The sequence below is a fragment of the Eucyclogobius newberryi genome, unplaced genomic scaffold, assembly GCF_026437365.1.
Source record: "Eucyclogobius newberryi isolate DKJ021-1_F unplaced genomic scaffold, fEucNew1.0.hap1 SCAF_14, whole genome shotgun sequence".
Classification (NCBI taxonomy): Eukaryota; Metazoa; Chordata; class Actinopteri; order Gobiiformes; family Gobiidae; genus Eucyclogobius; species Eucyclogobius newberryi.
This window is the reverse complement of record NW_027315768.1, coordinates 31,599,820-31,619,491: the sequence shown is the minus strand read 5'-3', so window position 1 is coordinate 31,619,491 and position 19,672 is coordinate 31,599,820. Positions and strand designations below refer to the sequence as shown.

Sequence of the window (19,672 nt, the reverse complement as noted above, 5' to 3'; positions counted from 1 at the left end):
GGGACCAGAAAATATTACAGTGTCTGACATCAACTTCGCTAGGTCACACACCGTGGCTACTTGAACTTTGAGCACCTCTGATTGTCTCCGCCGGGCGTCGTTACCGCCTGCGTGAATCACGACTCGCCGGAAACGGGTCCTACTTTGCTTTAAGATCCTAAGGTTTCCTTCGATGTCACCCATTCTGGCCCCCGGGTAACACCTAACGCTAGCAGCTGGCAGCTTCACGTCTCTAACAATAGAACTCCCGATTACAAGAGTTTCTCTCGTGTGTTCAGCGGGCGTGTGATCGCTGAGAGGAGAAAACCTATTATAGACGTGAAGCTCACGGCGCTCTGAGGTTCGGCGTTTAGCGCCTTGTCCCCTCCGAACTGTCACAAATTGGTCCCTATTCTGTTCCTGGTCTAGTCCCGGCTGCTCGGGAGACGCTGAGGGGCTGAGCTCGGCCTTACTGCTACTGCTAATGCTAATGCTACGCCCTGCAGCGCGGTCCGGTAGCCCTCGCGCTAAAAACGCTAAAACTATAACTGGACTTTAGCTCCTCTAAACAGCGGATCCGCGCTTCTAACTCCGTAACCCTGGCCTCCAAAACTACCACTACACTGCACTTCACGCACCTATCATCAGAGAAGGATCCAGGGTTCTGACTCGACATATGACAGCTCAAACAGGTAAAGGTAGATCCAGCCATGACGCTAGCGGCTAGGCTACGCTAGGCAAGTTCAGGCTGGAGCTAGAGAGTGAGGAGGGCTTTTTAATCCACGAAATACTGAAAAGTAATGCTAGAATCTCGTCTCTTGTTCTTGTGGACTCGATCTCACGTCATGTGGGAATTCTGTCTCGTCCCATCCCGTCTATTATATTCTTTAAAGATCCTATATTATGCTATTTTTCCCATTTCATAGTCATAGTTGATTATAATAACATAATGGTGATAAAATGTCATGTACAGAGTTCTTCCTGGAGGATGGGCTGAAACAGTGAAGCAGCGGCACTCACCATGATGACTCATCCCTGTTGTACCATCCTTATAATGACCAAATATTCAAACTTATTTCTCTGAACACATTTCTCCTCATCTAATGCCATTCAATCTATTCTTGTAAAGCTTTGATCCAAACTCTATGCGTATTATTTCACTTCTCACACGTGTATCTGTGTGAAAAGGTTAAACACTCTCTGCGGACGGCGACGGCAAACGTAACGTGAGGATTCAAAACCATTTTCAGGCTTCAGAACGATCACCGTGATTCTATCGGGATCTTCCGCTCTTCGATCGTTGCCTTTTCTAAAACGTGTGAGGTCCACGTTTTTCCGTCGACACCTCGTCTCCGTCTGTGGGTTTTTCAGCCTCCGAAAACCCTGAGCTCTCAGCGGGCGACGATGACGATGATGATGACACCAACGGAAACCGCAGCCGGTGTCACTCACTTTGTGCAATGTTTCCTGACGTGTCGGCGTTTTTCTGTCAAACGGAGCACGAGCCGACGCCATGGCGATCCGTCACACCGTTGTCAGATTCAATATGTCTGAGAAAACGAGACGGGGCGTGGCCGTTTAGCTGAGCGACTTTATTCCCTGACAATTACAGGCTAATACGAAATACAAAAGACGTAGCAGCATGAATATTAATGAAGGTTTAATGTCTCAGGAGCAGCCAGTACTTTTCCATGAAGATGTTCTTTAAAAGTCCGTTCCTAATATGGTCGTGTTGTGGTCAAAACAGGTGAGAGCAGAAGAAAAGTGTTACTTCATCCGAGACAAATACCGTATTTTCCGGACTATAAGTTGCACCTTTTTTCAAAGTTTTGGCCGGGTTGCGACTTAAACTCCAGTGCAACTTATGTTTTTTTCTTCTCTATTATGCATTTTTTGGCTGGTGTGACTTATAGTCCAGAAAATACGGTAGATCATTTATTGTAAAATTAGCTAGAAATGGAGCTGATAAGAAATAAAAATGTGGGGGAAAAAAGGTTAATTTTACATTTATCCGACAATTAAACCTCAACAAATACCGTATTTTCCAGACTATAATTTGCACCTTTTTTCATAGTTTTGGCCTTGGTGCGACTTATACTTATGTTTATACTTATACTATAATTATACTTATACTCCAGAGCGACTTATTTGTGATATTATTTGTTATTTTCGCACTTGCAACTGCATTTCATACTCCAGTGCAACTTATATATGCTTTATTCTTCTCTATTATGCATTTTTTGACTTATAGTCCGGAAAATACGGTTCACACTTGGAGTTGGCCGTACGTGACCTTGAGTCCAGAACAGAGGACGCAGACGGAGCAACTGTTGAACACGGAGCATTACAATAAAAAAGCTTTATTATTACAACACTGTCAGAACTGCACGATGCACCTTCTCGCATCGACTTCAAGGTTCTTTTGCGAATCAGTTTTAAGCTTTTAATGCTGTCGCTTCATCAATTTTAATGTTCTGATCTGTGCATGTTTGACTGATTCATATATTTCATCAGGTTTTTCTCTGCTTTATGGTCATTATTGGATGTTTTTGGCTGCACTCAAGACTCAAGGCAGGTTCTTTTTTCTGTGTGATGTTTCTCTCCTTGTCTGTTTTTTTTTCCTCTCCCGGCTCAGCTTTTCCACATCAACTCAAAAACTTGCAGAATGGGTAAAAATCCTTCAGCTGCAGTGGACGTCCAGCCGACCATCAGAACCAGATCTCATCATCCACACAAGTGTCCGACCTTAAAACCAGATAAAACCCAGCATAAAAATGTTTCTTTTCCCCATTCACTGTCCCAGAATGGAACAAACTGAAGTCGTTTTAGGCCCGACTTGGGACACATTTAACCTCTACACGCTCTCTGTCCATCGCTGTGAGGTCCACTTGGAGTCCTGACCAGCTCCAGGCCCCATGGCGACAATAAAGACCCTATTGATCTAAAATGACTTCATAAAAGAGGCATATGCTGACTTCTAAAATGCTGATTTCCACCTGCATTTTAAGGTCCACTCTGTAAACTTCCTCACAACAAAGTGCTACTCCAAACTATGACGCGCTGCAGCGATTTTATGTATTTATGTCTTTGTTCTCAAATGGTGACGCGATGCTGCTGAATCCATTCTGTTTTCAGGAAAATAAAAACATTTGAGAGCGACGCGAGCGCACAGCGGCGAGCGAAAACGTATACGTATGACTCACTCGGGCCTGTGGGGGGCAGCAAAGAGGTCCGCGGAGGTCAACGCATTACTTTGCCTGTGGGAGATTGCTTGGGCCCTGACGGATGAATCCACAAACCGTCTCCGCTCTGCACCGCTCTCATTTCCAAAAGGCAATTTAACGGAGCAACAACATAAGGATCGGGGGGGAATTGCGGATGCTAATAACGATTGGCCTATTTCCACTCCAACGCTTTGCACGGAACTGGGAAAACACGATTCATTTTTTATGTCGTTTTTTTTTTTTCTTTTTTACATTTTTGACTTCAAACGAGTGTCCTGGCGCGAGGCTGCGGGTTAGAGCCCGTTTCTGAGAGAATAGTTTAGTAGCGACGCGGGACAAAGTTATGATGCACAAAAGTTTAGGAACAAAATTATGTAACGGAGAGAAGAGGACGGACGGTTTGAGGAGCGTTCTAAAGATCTGGTCCCACACGACACTATAACGCCACGCTCAAGTTCGCATGAAGACGGTTTCAACTCATAACCACGCCTGAAGTGCAGCGCATTCTTATTGTTAATTATGGAGCACAATTGTGTCTCTATTGTAATGCTTGGCCAGGAATGCTCCACAGTACGGCGTTGCCCCGGGCGTTACACTAACCTACCTCCATGGAGACGTCGGGCTGAGTTACAGGTCAGGTCTGTGGAGAGAGGCGCTCACCGTGAGAATGTTTGACTTTGCAAGGTATTGAGCAATAAATGCATCTGTTTTATTCCATACATTTTATTCCAGAGAAAAGCAGGAGAAAAGTTGCATCATGTGCCTTTAATACTTTGTCTCGGTCAAGACTGTTTGTGTTAAATAAAGGTGGGCATATTTGAAAATCAATAAAAAGGCTAAGAAAAGAAAAATCGATTTTGTATATCTTATCTACAAAACAAAAGTCTCTGTTAGGGGCCTTCTGCAGTTTGAGTGTACTATATTTCAATGTTTTGGTTAATCATCAAGTAGAAATGTCTTCTCAAAGGTTATCTCATTTTAGATATAGTTTGGTCTCATTTAAGGTCATAATTAGCTCTAATTTATGCTTTTTAAAGTCTTGTACTTGTATTAGTACTCTGAAGGCCAAATATTATGTTTGGGTGGAACAACATGGTGTGAAAAGTTAGAAAACCACTGCTCAAGGGCTTATAAATAGTTTGTGGAACCTACGTTTGCTTTAACATTTTAATAAATAGTACACCAAATCAATTATTTACCCAAAAATGTGCTGTAATCCATCTTATTTTACTGTAAAAATCACAAAACTAACGCCCACAACTGCGCCTGCGCCGCTGCTGAGGGCTCCACCCACAATGCACCGCGCGACAGCCACGTAAACGTGCAGTCCTCAGCGCTGTGTTTGTTAGCCGTGCGAGCTAGCCGCTACGTTAGCATACGTGCTAAAAACCTGCTTTTATTTCAACACGTATGAACTTTTACGTGATTTAAAGGTAAGAACTATTAAACAGAACACGCATTTACTCAGAACAAACGTGATGGTTGTGGATATTTACGTAAACGTGTTCAAAAATAATGCTAAAACGATGCTAACGCTGGCTAAGGCGAAATGCTATTATGAAAAGGTGTTATCGTTAATAGTTCAATGTCAATTTAACTACTGTTGATTTGCATTAATTAAAGACAAATGTGAGCTGAGATTTGTGCCAAAGCAGTGTCCAAAAAGACCATTTAATTCGTGCTTTCTTGTATGTTTTTAATCTTCTAGTCATTAGCATCAGTCCAAATGACAAACTAATCAGTTCGTACAATAAACTGTGTATTATTATCTTCACTTTGCTGAAGATGATGTTGTGCAAACACTAAAATGCACTTAAGAGACATTAGTTTATATAAATAACTGGTCTTTCTCCAGAGTCTCTCCTCTTTTGGAGCTGTCCGTGGTTCTAGAAATAGATATAAAGATGTTTGGATCGTGTAAATGAGTCATGTTTACACTTGAGATCAGTGCAAGAAACACAGGGTTTTAGGGAAATATTTAGTCAGCACAAATATATTGACAAAGGCGCGTTTCTCTGCTTTATTTTTGCTCTTTTGTCATCTCTAAATCATTGTATTATTGATTAGTTGAGCCCATGTTGTGTTGTCATAATCAGCTGTTTTCATTGTATGTTGGTTAAAATTGGGCTTTTAGAACTTTTATGTTTCTGATTATTAATTTGCTAGAAGGAAACATGAATATTAATAAATATTATGTTATAAATTGTATTCCAGCCAAACTCGCAATTGATTTTTTGTTTTTTAGAATAGAATCACAGCTGTTCCATTATTCAAATCATCCTCAACCGGAATAATTAATATTATAATCGTTATCTTTTCAATTTATAAAGGTTTTATCACTTGGACTTGTTCAATAATCACAGAAGTAACACGAGCGCTTGACATACTTTGTCAGAAAATATTCCCATCAGGCCTTTTACAATGCAGTGACAAATTGTTTGATTTAAAAACATTTCCACATGAATTGAATTAGTTGATTTGCTGCATAATGTTCAGTTGCAGCCGTATTTAGTTCCATGTAAAGCCGTCGCTTTAATATTCTGTTCAAGCACTTTATAACCTTTTGCATTAGTAGCTCCGGGACATGTTGCGTTGTAATTTCCTTTAGAAAACTGTCTTAGAACAACCCTGAATTCTGTTAGATGCTAGTGCAAGACATATAAATGCATTCAATTGTATATCGTATGTATAATTAAAAACAAACCTATTAAAGATGTCTTAATTTACCATAAATATCCTCTAAACCTGGTCCGATTGCGTCCTCCTGCTGCGTCCCCCTCTTGCGTCCCCCAGGCCGCTCCACCGCTCCTGGATGTAGTTGTCCGTCCCGGGGTCAAACATGTCGACGGTGGTCTTCGCCTCGGTGGTGCGAGTCAAGGACGGCCTCCCTCTCTCGGCCTCCACGGACTACGAGCAGGACCCCGAGCTGCAGGAGACCAAGAGGCACCTCAAGACCCTGTCCAAGAAGCTCAGCCAGCTCCCGGACCGCTGCAGCCTCAAGTCGGGCTCCTACAACGTCAAGTAGGTCCACGCGGGCGCTTTGCATGATGGGGGAGTCGGGTCCATCTGGGGCTCAGGTTTTCTGACGGGTGAATTCACACAGGAAACACTCTCACAGCTCGGAATTCGTTCTCGGAAACTCAGGAAACACAGAGTTTATCCGAGTGAGACGATCCAACATGACTCTGCTCTGGCTTTGACACAGACAGTTAGAATGTTTAGAGGACTCTGTTATTTTCTCTTTAGTAGCTCTCTACTGCCCCCTGCACCTTTCATTTAATCTAATCTTTATTAAGAACACTAGTGCAGACACATGGTAAATAGCGAAAACAATTAAAAATGTTAATTAAAATCTTGTGAGGGGCCGGATTAAAACATCTGGGGCTGAAATAGATTAAGATCTTTTTCTTTGTTTCCGTGCAAACAACTTGAAGAAATAATTGTTTAGCTCGTTTATACTTTAATTCTTTGGATAAGATGGAGTTTATTCACTTATTATACAAGACTTCAAAGTAGTGTCTCTACAGTTCAGTTACTTCACTTTACAGTATCGCAGTAAACATCGTACCGTAAGAAGAATATCGTGATCTATCGTACTGTGAGATTTGCATATCATTACATCCTGAACAATGACTTTATTTATTTATTTATTTATTTCATGATTCATTCATGAAAACCCTGAAGGTCAAGTTTGAATCCACAATATGAAGTTTATTATGAGCAGTTTTAGTTGATTTCAATTTCTCTTATTTGTTTCAAAATATTCAAATATAATTTATTTATTATAATTGTGCATAGAAATCAGTTGTTAAAAGTTTTAGCTTCAGCTCTAAACTTGACTGAAGTCTGGAGTCATGTGTTGCCGTTGACGTAAAGTGATGTGGATTTCCTGGGCTGTGTTTCCAGCCGCTGCGTAAACTTGCCATGTTTGATTTGTTCACTGTTAATGAATCTCTGTTAGATCAAGGACAAAGACATGAAAGCCAGTCAAAACCACTTTATTCACGTCCCAGCGTCAAGTCTGTTTGATGCACGAGTCCTTGAGACGACGAGAACAATCTGCTTCATCAGAAACAAACCTTTTCTTTTACTTTGACTTTTGTCTCGTAATCGAGAGGAATGAGACAAGATCTCAAGTATTTTATTCCCCCGTGTTTACATCTGGCACGGACAAAACAAGACCTGCTCTGAAGGGCTGCCCTGGGGCAGAATGACTGTGTGGCTGCCAATCTGCAGGTCCAATCCAGGTCCTAAACCGGGTCCAATCCAGGTCCTAAACCGGGTCCAATCCAGGTCCTAAACCGGGTCCAATCCAGGTCCTAAACCGGGTCCAATCCAGGTCCTAAACTGGGTCCAATCCAGGTCCTAACCCGGGTCCAATCCAGGTCCTATACCAGGTCCTATACCGGGTCCTAAACCGGGTCCTAAACCGGGTCCAATCCAGGTCCTATACCGGGTCCAACCCAGGTCCTATACCGGGTCCTAAACCGGGTCCTAAACCGGGTCCAATCCAGGTCCTAAACCGGGTCCAATCCAGGTCCAATCCAGGTCCTATACCGGGTCCAATCCAGGTCCAATCCAGGTCCTATACCGGGTCCAATCCAGGTCCTAACCCGGGTCCAATCCAGGTCCTATACCAGGTCCTATACCGGGTCCTAAACCGGGTCCTAAACCGGGTCCAATCCAGGTCCTATACCGGGTCCAACCCAGGTCCTATACCGGGTCCAATCCAGGTCCAATCCAGGTCCTATACCGGGTCCAATCCAGGTCCTATACCGGGTCCAATCCAGGTCCTATACCGGGTCCAATCCAGGTCCTAAACCGGGTCCAATCCAGGTCCTATACAGGGTCCAATCCAGGTCCTATACCGGGTCCTATACCGGGTCCTAAACCGGGTCCAATCCAGGTCCAATCCAGGTCCTAACCCGGGTCCAATCCAGGTCCTATACCAGGTCCTATACCGGGTCCTAAACCGGGTCCTAAACCGGGTCCAATCCAGGTCCTAACCCGGGTCCAATCCAGGTCCTAACCCGGGTCCAATCCAGGTCCTATACCAGGTCCTATACCAGGTCCTATACCGGGTCCTAAACCGGGTCCTAAACCGGGTCCAATCCAGGTCCTATACCGGGTCCAACCCAGGTCCTATACCGGGTCCAATCCAGGTCCTAAACCGGGTCCAATCCAGGTCCTATACCGGGTCCAATCCAGGTCCTATACCGGGTCCTATACCGGGTCCTAAACCGGGTCCAATCCAGGTCCAATCCAGGTCCTAACCCGGGTCCAATCCAGGTCCTATACCAGGTCCTATACCGGGTCCTAAACCGGGTCCTAAACCGGGTCCAATCCAGGTCCTATACCGGGTCCAACCCAGGTCCTAAACCGGGTCCAATCCAGGTCCAATCCAGGTCCTATACCGGGTCCAATCCAGGTCCAATCCAGGTCCTATACCGGGTCCAATCCAGGTCCTAACCCGGGTCCAATCCAGGTCCTATACCAGGTCCTATACCGGGTCCTAAACCGGGTCCTAAACCGGGTCCAATCCAGGTCCTATACCGGGTCCAACCCAGGTCCTATACCGGGTCCAATCCAGGTCCAATCCAGGTCCTATACCGGGTCCAATCCAGGTCCTATACCGGGTCCAATCCAGGTCCTATACCGGGTCCTATACCGGGTCCTAAACCGGGTCCAATCCAGGTCCAATCCAGGTCCTATACCGGGTCCAACCCAGGTCCTAAACCGGGTCCAATCCAGGTCCAAACCGGGTCCAAACCGGGTCCAAACCGGGTCCAATTCGGGTCCAATCCAGGTCCTATACCGGGTCCAATCCAGGTCCTAAACCGGGTCCAATCCAGGTCCAAACCGGGTCCAAACCGGGTCCAATTCAGGTCTAAACCGGGTCTAAACCAGGTCCTATACCGGGTCCAATCCAGATCCAATCCAGGTCCAAACCGGGTCCAATCCGGGTCCAAACCGGGTCCAATCCAGGTCTAAACCGGGTCTAAACCAGGTCCTACGCCGGGTCTAAACCAATGTGGCTGCAAATGTCTTGTTTGAGCTTCAAATGTCGCACAAAACATGAATTGACTATAAAATGAACCACGAAGGGGCAGAAACATCACTTTATACCCTTTGTCTGGGAGATTACAGGATTTATTTCTGTCTTTAGTTTATTTTTAACAACATGTTACTCAATATCCAAATTTGGCATCACTCAAACAACAGTATTTCCCACACAACATCTTCTGCTCTACATGAATGTGACCACAATGTGCAGCCTCTGTCTCTTCTTTCCACTTAAGTCTTTGTATCTTTCACGCTCACATTTCCCTCTCTTCTCTCTTTATTCTTCCACCTGGTTATAATCCCGTTTCATTGTTTGCCTTCATATTTCACGCCCGGCCTTTTCCGTGTTCCACTCGTCTGATAACCTGCCTTCATTTTCTGCACCTTGAGCTTTCTCTGATAATACTGAGGACTTTGTATCTGGGGAGGTAATTTGTGCTTGGTTTATCCACTGCAGGCCTAATAGCGATACAGACATAATTGAATGTTTAATTAAGCTGTAGTAGGTGTAAATGTCACTAACGCTTTCATCATCCTAATCAGATCCTGTTGGTTTTGCTCCGATAAGACGGAGCGTTATGACCGTTTATTATCACGCCATAACCAACAAACTGAGAGGGCTTTGATTATACCAGATACATGCCACAGCTGCCCTGGGGCTGAACGACTCATGTGGCTGCCAGTCTGCGCCATTGGTCACTCCAACCACTGCAGGCAGAGGGCGCCAGAAAAGAGATGCATCAAACAAGGTCTAAACTAGGTTAAACTAGGTCTAAACTAGGTCTAAACTAGGTCTGAACTAGGTCTGAACTAGGTCTAAACTAGGTCTGAACCAGGTCTAAACCAGGTCTAAACCAGGTCTAAACCAGGTCTAAACTAGGTCTAAACCAGGTCTAAACCAGGTCTAAACCAGGACTAAACTAGGACTAAACCAGGTCTAAACCAGGTCTAAACCAGGTCTAAACCAGGTCTAAACTAGGTCTAAACTAGGTCTGAACTAGGTCTGAACTAGGTCTGAACTAGGTCTAAACTAGGTCTGAACCAGGTCTAAACCAGGTCTAAACCAGGTCTAAACCAGGTCTAAACTAGGTCTAAACCAGGTCTAAACCAGGTCTAAACCAGGACTAAACTAGGACTAAACCAGGTCTAAACCAGGTCTAAACCAGGTCTAAACCAGGTCTAAACTAGGTCTAAACTAGGTCTAAACCAGGTCTAAACCAGGTCTAAACCAGGTCTAAACCAGGTCTAAACCAGGTCTAAACCAGGTCTAAACCAGGTCTAAACCAGGTCTAAACTAGGTCTAAACCAGGTCACGGCACAATTTTCTTTTTCTGCGTCGATGATAAAGTTTAGAAATGCCCAAACAAAGTCATTTTCCCTCTGCTCGTGTAAATGCATGAACAGCCTAAGGTCAATAAAGTGTGTCCAGTGTAAACCACGACTCACTGACACGTCTGCTAATGCCAAATAAATCAGCCTCATTCACGTCCAAGACAAGTTTATTCGTAGAGCACAATTCATACACAAGACACTTCAAAGCGCCGCGGTGTGGAGACCCTCGCGGTGTGGAGACCCTCGCGGTGTGGTGTGGAGACCCTCGCGGTGTGGAGACCCTCGCGGTGTGGAGACCCTCGCGGTGTGGAGACCCTCGCGGTGTGGTGTGGAGACCCTCGCGGTGTGGAGACCCTCGCGGTGTGGTGTGGAGACCCTCGCGGTGTGGTGTGGAGACCCTCGCGGTGTGGTGTGGAGACCCTCGCGGTGTGGTGTGGAGACCCTCGCGGTGTGGAGACCCTCGCGGTGTGGTGTGGAGACCCTCGCGGTGTGGTGTGGAGACCCTCGCGGTGTGAACGTGTAACCACGCCCTCTGTGTCTGTGTTCCAGTTTCACCAGCTCCCTGGGCGTGGGATACCTCATGGTGTGCGCCGCCAGCTACCCCAACGTCCTGGCCTTCTGCTTCCTGGACGAGCTGCAGCGAGAGTTCATCGTCACCTACGACTCCAAGAGGATCGGCGGCGTCGTGCGGCCGTACTCCTTCATCGAGTTCGGTGAGTCGGAAGTCGGGTTTGAAGAGCGAGAGCGTCTGATCATGTGACCGAGAGGAAGGTGCATTTACCGCCGCCTACTGTAGTTGTAGGTCTGCAAAGTATGTGTTTTACGCTGTACCATAGTAAAGGAAAAGGAAAAAAAGAAAGAGAAAGAAAGCAAAGTATTTACAGAAAAAAGACACAAAATGTACTTTCCGATGTCATTATGATTTAATACATGGTAAAAAGGAATATATTTCAGCATTCAATATTCATTATGTCATGTTTTTTTCTTGATATAACAATAAGATTTTGGCTGTAGAGTCACAAAATACACCTTTATACTTAAGTCTTAAATTCTGCTGGTGTTTTTAAATTATATATATATTTTTTAAATTTTAATACACCATTAAAAACAAGAAACAGAACCAGAGAGCTAGACAAAATAATAATGAAATAATAGATAAAGAAATAATGACAAATAATAATAATAATAATAATAATAATAATAATAATAATAAATACAATGTCAAGTCCCATTTAGTCCAAAGTTTATATTTGTACATTTCCAAATTTGAATCTGAATATCGTTTTTTCCATTTGTCTGACGTTTATTTCCATTTTGTCCCAGTTGAGGTGAGGTTTGTATCTTCTGTTTCTTTGAAGTTGCCTTTCGCCTGCCTCCTCGTATCCATCTAGTGTGTCCATGGCAGGAGTTTTGAGGCCCAATCGCTCTGCAGTGCATCGTCTCTGCTGGCGTTGTATCATATGCTTTTACTGGCTTTATCCCGCTGTAGGTTTGACGTGTCCGTGTGTTTTTTCTGCTCCTCCGTCAGACACGTTCATTCAGAAGACGAAGCAGCGCTACAACAACCCTCGCTCTCTGTCCACCAAGCTCAACCTGTCGGACATGCAGACGGAGATCCGACTGAGGCCGCCGCACCAGCTTTCACCGGACGAGCTGCAGGCGCTGAACGGCTGCAGCAGACGCAGCTCCGCCAAGTACAACGGCATCGGTAAAGCCGCTCTGGCCTCGGTAAAGCCGCTCTGGCCTCGGTAAAGCCGCTCTGGCCTCGGTAAAGCCGCTCTGGCCTCGGTAAAGCCGTTTCCCCTCTCGGCGGGTCACGGTTTCCCCTCTCGGCGGGTCACGGTTTCCCCTCTCGGCGGGTCACGGTTTCCCCTCTCGGCGGGTCACGGTTACCCCTCTCGGCGGGTCACTGTTTCCCCTCTCGGCGGGTCACGGTTACCCCTCTCGGCGGGTCACGGTTTCCCCTCTCGGCGGGTCACTGTTTCCCCTCTCGGCGGGTCACGGTTTCCCCTCTCGGCGGGTCACGGTTTCCCCTCTCGGCGGGTCACTGTTTCCCCTCTCGGCGGGTCACGGTTTCCCCTCTCGGCGGGTCACTGTTTCCCCTCTCGGCGGGTCACGGTTTCCCCTCTCGGCGGGTCACTGTTTCCCCTCTCGGCGGGTCACGGTTACCCCTCTCGGCGGGTCACTGTTTCCCCTCTCGGCGGGTCACCGTTTCCCCTCTCGGCGGGTCACGGTTTCCCCTCTCGGCGGGTCACTGTTTCCCCTCTCGGCGGGTCACGGTTTCCCCTCTCGGCGGGTCACGGTTACCCCTCTCGGCGGGTCACTGTTTCCCCTCTCGGCGGGTCACGGTTACCCCTCTCGGCGGGTCACTGTTTCCCCTCTCGGCGGGTCACTGTTTCCCCTCTCGGCGGGTCACTGTTTCCCCTCTCGGCGGGTCACTGTTTCCCCTCTCGGCGGGTCACGGTTTCCCCTCTCGGCGGGTCACGGTTACCCCTCTCGGCGGGTCACTGTTTCCCCTCTCGGCGGGTCACGGTTACCCCTCTCGGCGGGTCACGGTTACCCCTCTCGGCGGGTCACGGTTTCCCCTCTCGGCGGGTCACTGTTTCCCCTCTCGGCGGGTCACTGTTTCCCCTCTCGGCGGGTCACGGTTTCCCCTCTCGGCGGGTCACGGTTTCCCCTCTCGGCGGGTCACGGTTTCCCCTCTCGGCGGGTCACGGTTTCCCCTCTCGGCGGGTCACGGTCTCCCCTCGGCTCGGCAGGTCACTGACCGGTTGTTGTTTCGTCCTCTTCCTCAGCTCCCACGCAGATGCTGGAGCCGGCGTCTCTGTCGGGGATCGTCTCCTGCGTCCTCACCGTCCTCTGTGGAGGCCTGAACCTGCTCCGGGGGGTCCACGCCATCGAGAGCATCCTGCAGGTCAGAGCTGCGTGTGGGGCGGGGTCTCATGTGAGAGGCCGGAGTTTAAAGGAGAAAAGGGGACGGATTAGACTACTTCAACTTCAGGGTTCACTTCACACACAAGGATTTGAGTTTGGGTCTCACAGTTTCTACAAACACATTGCCACTTTTACTACTCGGGTTTTATTGTTTTTGTCCTGTTTTAGTCCTGGTTTTGTCCTGGTTTAGTCCTGCTTTAGTCCTGGCTTAACTCTGGTTTATTCCTGGTTTAGTCCTGTTTTAGTCCTGGTTTTGTCCTGTTTTAGTCCTGGTTCAGCCTTGGTTTGGACCTGCTTTAGTCCTGGTTTAGTCCTGGTTTAGTCCTGGTTTGGACCTGCTTTAGTCCTGGTTTAGTCCTCGTTTAGTCCTGTTTTAGTCCTGGTTTAGTCCTGTTTTAGTCCTGGTTCAGCCTTGGTTTGGACCTGCTTTAGTCCTGGTTTAGTCCTGGTTTAGTCCTGGTTTGGACCTGCTTTAGTCCTGTTTTAGTCCTGGTTTAGTCCTGTTTTAGTCCTGTTTTAGTCCTGTTTTAGTCCTGTTTTAGTCCTGGTTTAGTCCTGGTTTAGTCCTGTTTTAGTCCTGTTTTAGTCCTGGTTTAGTCCTGGTTTAGTCCTGGTTTGGACCTGCTTTAGTCCTGTTTTAGTCCTGTTTTAGTCCTGTTTTAGTCCTGTTTTAGTCCTGTTTTAGTCCTGGTTTAGTCCTGTTTTAGTCCTGGTTTAGTCCTGGTTCAGCCTTGGTTTGGACCTGCTTTAGTCCTGGTTTAGTCCTGGTTTAGTCCTGGTTTGGACCTGCTTTAGTCCTGTTTTAGTCCTGGTTTAGTCCTGGTTTAGTCCTCGTTTAGTCCTGTTTTAGTCCTGGTTTAGTCCTGTTTTAGTCCTGGTTCAGCCTTGGTTTGGACCTGCTTTAGTCCTGGTTTAGTCCTGGTTTAGTCCTGGTTTGGACCTGCTTTAGTCCTGTTTTAGTCCTGGTTTAGTCCTGTTTTAGTCCTGTTTTAGTCCTGCTTTAGTCCTGGTTTAGTCCTGGTTTAGTCCTGGTTTGGACCTGCTTTAGTCCTGGTTTAGTCCTCGTTTAGTCCTGTTTTAGTCCTGGTTTAGTCCTGTTTTAGTCCTGGTTCAGCCTTGGTTTGGACCTGCTTTAGTCCTGTTTTAGTCCTGTTTTAGTCCTGTTTTAGTCCTGCTTTAGTCCTGTTTTAGTCCTGTTTTAGTCCTGTTTTAGTCCTGGTTTAGTCCTGGTTTAGTCCTGGTTTGGACCTGCTTTAGTCCTGTTTTAGTCCTGGTTTAGTCCTGTTTTAGTCCTGTTTTAGTCCTGCTTTAGTCCTGTTTTAGTCCTGTTTTAGTCCTGTTTTAGTCCTGGTTTAGTCCTGTTTTAGTCCTGGTTTAGTCCTGTTTTAGTCCTGGTTCAGCCTTGGTTTGGACCTGCTTTAGTCCTGGTTTAGTCCTGGTTTAGTCCTGGTTTGGACCTGCTTTAGTCCTGGTTTAGTCCTCGTTTAGTCCTGGTTTAGTCCTCGTTTAGTCCTGGTTTAGTCCTGGTTTAGTCCTGTTTTAGTCCTGGTTCAGCCTTGGTTTGGACCTGCTTTAGTCCTGGTTTAGTCCTGGTTTGGACCTGCTTTAGTCCTGGTTTAGTCCTGTTTTAGTCCTGGTTCAGCCTTGGTTTGGACCTGCTTTAGTCCTGGTTTAGTCCTGGTTTGGACCTGCTTTAGTCCTGTTTTAGTCCTGTTTTAGTCCTGTTTTAGTCCTGCTTTAGTCCTGTTTTAGTCCTGTTTTAGTCCTGTTTTAGTCCTGTTTTAGTCCTGGTTTAGTCCTGTTTTAGTCCTGTTTTAGTCCTGTTTTAGTCCTGTTTTAGTCCTGGTTTAGTCCTGTTTTAGTCCTGGTTTTGTCCTGGTTTAGTCCTGGTTTAGTCCTGGTCTTCCACACAAACACAATATAAATCTAAAGTTATGTTTTGGTGTTGCTCTGAGTCTTAAGCTTTTAAATAGTTTTAATCATAAAACGAGTTGTAACAGTTCAGTCGTTCCAGCACAACGATCCACCGACGCTCGCGACCCGACTTCCTGTTTCACCATCATCAGTGTGTCGCGTTCACTCGACCGCTCGGCGCTTTAGCCTTTTGTTGTGACAGGAAACATAAAAGAGTCTAATGGCAGGTTTCTCCTTGTTTGTGTTAATTGTGTCTTTTTCTTTCCCGCAGAACGACGGCGAAGACTTTAATTACGTGATGGCCTTCTTCCTGGGCACGGCGGCCTGCATCTATCAGGTCAGTGGCGCGCGGCGGGAGCACTTTACGCCTGTCGTCGCCCTGTCACGGCCGGCGGCGGCGAGAGCGAGAGCAAACACGGCGTTTAGCTTCTCAGACGTGTCAGCGCGACGACGCCGGCGACGAATCTCCCAGACAAACGACGGGAACGATGGAAACGGAGCTCGTGTTGTTCTAGAGATTCTGTTCACTCCGCTGCTCAGAATGTGTTCATGTTCACATCTCATTAAAATATAAAAACTTGTTTGTTTTAGCGGTAATATCATCTGTGCGGCTGTACTTTTGTCGTAGTGTTGTCCAATAATCAGACCATGGAATTAGAATTAGTGATTTATTTTATTATAATAAAAACAAAGCAACGACCGTTATAACATCGGAATTTAAACCTTTATTAAGGCTTGTAAATCTGAACTTTCACGTGGAATAACATGTAAATGATATAAATGCATGAATAATCTGGACAGACATTCTACAAAATACATTGACGGTAAATAAGTTTTGTTTTGACGGGTGAAGAATGGGAAAATCTGTCTGTACTTCACATTAAAATGGACACAAACTGCACCGACTATTAAGGGCCGACATGACTGAAAAAATAAATCACATTTGGACTGTTATATTCTAATATAATTGAGAAAAACAAGACAAGATATGGTCGTTTAAATCAAAAGAATTTAATCCCAACAATTACAAAGCAGATTAAAGAGTGCATAGTGCGACTTTAACCTGGTCTCACACGTTTTCTAATTATGACTCTGTTTGGTGGTGTAGAACCTGCGGTAAATATCAGAGTTTTACATCCGTGAAGTCGCAGTCTGTGAAGACATTTAGAAAAAAAAAACTTTAAAATGAGTAGAGCCGAGTTCTAGAACAAAATCCCTCTGTGATGTCATCAAAAGGCGACGTGCCATTGAAAACAGACGGTTCAGACTGACACTTAACTGACACTTTAAACCATCATTCACCAAAATAAAGCAGTTACATGATATTATTGTTTTCAAATCATAACTGCTGTGTCATTTAAATAGATTTTGGCTCTTGTTTACAGTCTGGTTGCTAGGTTACAGTTGCGGAATCACCTCAAACTACGCGATCTGCCGCCCACGTCCAACCAGGAAGTGATGTTATAAACTTGACAAAAATGGTCAAACTGGGGACAAACTGGCAAAAATGTTGAGTCAAATCTGAAATATAATTGTGTTCACTGCGTTTTAGTGAAATAAGATAAGCCTTTATTTGGCCACACATGGGGAAATTCCGGTGTTGCAACGCAAGTAGATACAGGAGAAAAGAACAGATAACACTCTTAATAGAAAAAAAAAACTTTTATAAACAAAACTCTGTGTACAGAACCTTTCATATTCTTAATAGGGAATAGAGAAGAAAAATAAGCTAAAATAGTATTAATCATAGTGGTAAACACTCTTATTTACAGCAGTTCTATGCACATGAATATGACATTATTGCGTAAAGTATGTCAGTATTGCGCACGGTTAAGTCAGTATTGCGCACGGTTAAGTCAGTATTGCACATGTTCAGGGCTAACAGTGATTGTTGTAGAGTCTGACAGCAGCAGGAAGGAAAGACCTGAAATGTGTAGTTTTACCTGTCGCAGAGACTTTAAACAGAGACCCGTCCTAATGGTTACATCCCGTTCCTTCTCTTGCAGTGTTGCCTGTTTGCGTACTTTTCCGTGTGGAGGAACAGTAAGTCCTTCCTGTCGTTGGCGCTCATCTGCCTCTCAAACATGTATCTGCACGAGCTGCGGAACCTGTGGCAGATCCTGTTCCACGTGGCCGTCGCAGCCTTCATGACGCTGCAGATACGGCTGCGGCGGCCCATCGGCAAAGCGCCCGACTACAACGTCTGACCGCCGCCCACTTCACCCGCCGCGGACGCTCTTTTTGGTCGAGCGAGACCACCGTACTTTTACCACGACGACGCAAAAAATGAAGCGCATATCGAGTGGATTTTGGGAGTAGGACCTGCTGCAGCGAGAGAGATGTGGGTTTAAATGGACATTATTTGGATTTTTGTTGTTTTTTAAGGAACTATCGCAGCTGTGTTTTACGTCGAGAGTCCCGCACACGCCACCTTTTTGAAAATATCACGTTCTCAGTCATATCCTCCAAAGAAGACGTCACAGTAGTTCATGGGAATGTCACGTAAACGACCAGTGAAATGCACAAAAAAAGTTGGAAAATGTTGCAGAAAGTTGAGAAGAATTACCGTATTTCCCGGAGTATAAGTCGCACTGGACAAAAAATGCATAATAGAGAAGAAAAAAACATATATAAGTCGCACTGGAGTATGAAATGCAGTTGCAAGTGTAAAAATAACAAATAATATCACACAAGTCACCCTGGAGTATAAGTATAAATATAAGTATAAGTCGCAGCCAAAACTATGAAAAAAGATGCAACTTATACCTGTAACATACGGTAATCGTTTCAGGAGTGCAGTGCCTCCAGCTGTACTTTTTATTAGTTTGTCTGTAAAAAACATATCTCAAACCTTCTTTAACACCTCAAACAAGCACGTTCTGTCCTGAAATGTTCTATTTGTCTGATTTGTCCTCTTCCTCACAGCGTGTGATTTAAATTAAACCAGTCATATTCAAAGTATAAAGTATTACACACTGCAAAAAGTAACATAACGGCTCTTTTTATGAAGCAGACATAAGATTAGGGGGATTTTCAATTTGTTTTTCCCATAGACATTTCGGAGTAAAAGTAAAAGTAATAATAGAGAGTAAAAGTAATAATAGTAAAAGTAAAAGTAATAATAGAGAGAAAATAAGGAAAGATGAATTGAGCCATTTTGTTACGAATGAACTCAACGAAACGCCGTCTTTGTGTTCTGAACGTGTTTCGTTTAGGGTTTGGCGGATTCATCGATCAGCTGTATTTTAGTGTTTAATTGAATCATAAAGAAATATTTGCGCAGCGGCTGAAAAGAGAAAGTTGAGTTTTTGGAGCGAGAGTTCAACGGTTTAATCTGCCTTTTCATGTACGAATGTGTCGTTTACCGTGGTCGTGAGCGATGTTTTCTCCGTTTTTTTCAACATTTCAGAGCTTTCATCACCTTTAAGTCGATTAATTGATGCACAAAGTCTCAAGTCGACCAACAATTTGTTTTTACAGCCCTAGAAACTTTATAAACTGCGACGTTATTGAAACATTAAGCTGAATTTGAAGGTTTAAATGTGTTTTTTGCATCGGAAAACACCCTGTCATGAACATTATTACCACATTAGCTTCTTAATATTACAATGTTTCAAAAGGTTCATGGGAAGAATTAGAAATAAATCAGTTTTTTTGTGTTGAGACTGTTTAAAAATGTCAACGTTTGTGCAATTTTCATGACTTTTACGATTGAAACGCTTTGTTTTTCTGCATTTTACTTAAATTATGAAACTATGATTTGTACCAAACTATAACATTGTACCAAATGAAACCAAGTGCAATGTCCCCCGCGGTTCCTCTGTTTGTTCTGGCACTTTCTTCCATGTTGTGTTGTTTTTTGCACATATTTCAGACGTTAAAGAACTGAATCTATGCAACGCTGCCTTTATTTCAGTCCGAGCGAACTTTATTTCGTTTTTACTCATTTTAATTTATAAACTCTGTGCGTGGGAGATGTCATTTGAGACGCGACTGTAGGTCATGTTCAGGAGATCAGTCCAAATTAAATGAACAGAAATATTCAGAATTGTCATTTTGTTGTGTTTCTACAGGTCTGAACTACATTTAAGATGAGTAACAAACCGATTTAGAGAGTTTATGACAATATGCGGGCTATAATTAATAAAAAGCAGTGGTGGAAATAGTTCCGAAAATGTGTACTCGAGTAAAAGTACAGTTACACGCCTAAATATTTCCTGAATTGC

At 44.9% G+C, this 19,672-nt stretch overlaps 1 protein-coding gene across 1 annotated transcript; it reads left to right on the top strand.

The window, feature by feature from the left end:
* The first annotated feature begins 5,997 nt into the window (after positions 1-5,997).
* On the top strand, positions 5,998-17,800 carry sec22a (SEC22 homolog A, vesicle trafficking protein). Its single transcript, XM_072444083.1, has 6 exons — positions 5,998-6,224; positions 11,148-11,311; positions 12,127-12,306; positions 13,394-13,512; positions 15,718-15,783; positions 17,453-17,800. The coding sequence occupies exons 1-6, from the start codon at positions 6,043-6,045 to the stop codon at positions 17,651-17,653; spliced, it is 912 nt and encodes a 303-aa protein (XP_072300184.1). The 5' UTR covers positions 5,998-6,042; the 3' UTR covers positions 17,654-17,800.
* Positions 17,801-19,672: the final 1,872 nt, after the last annotated feature.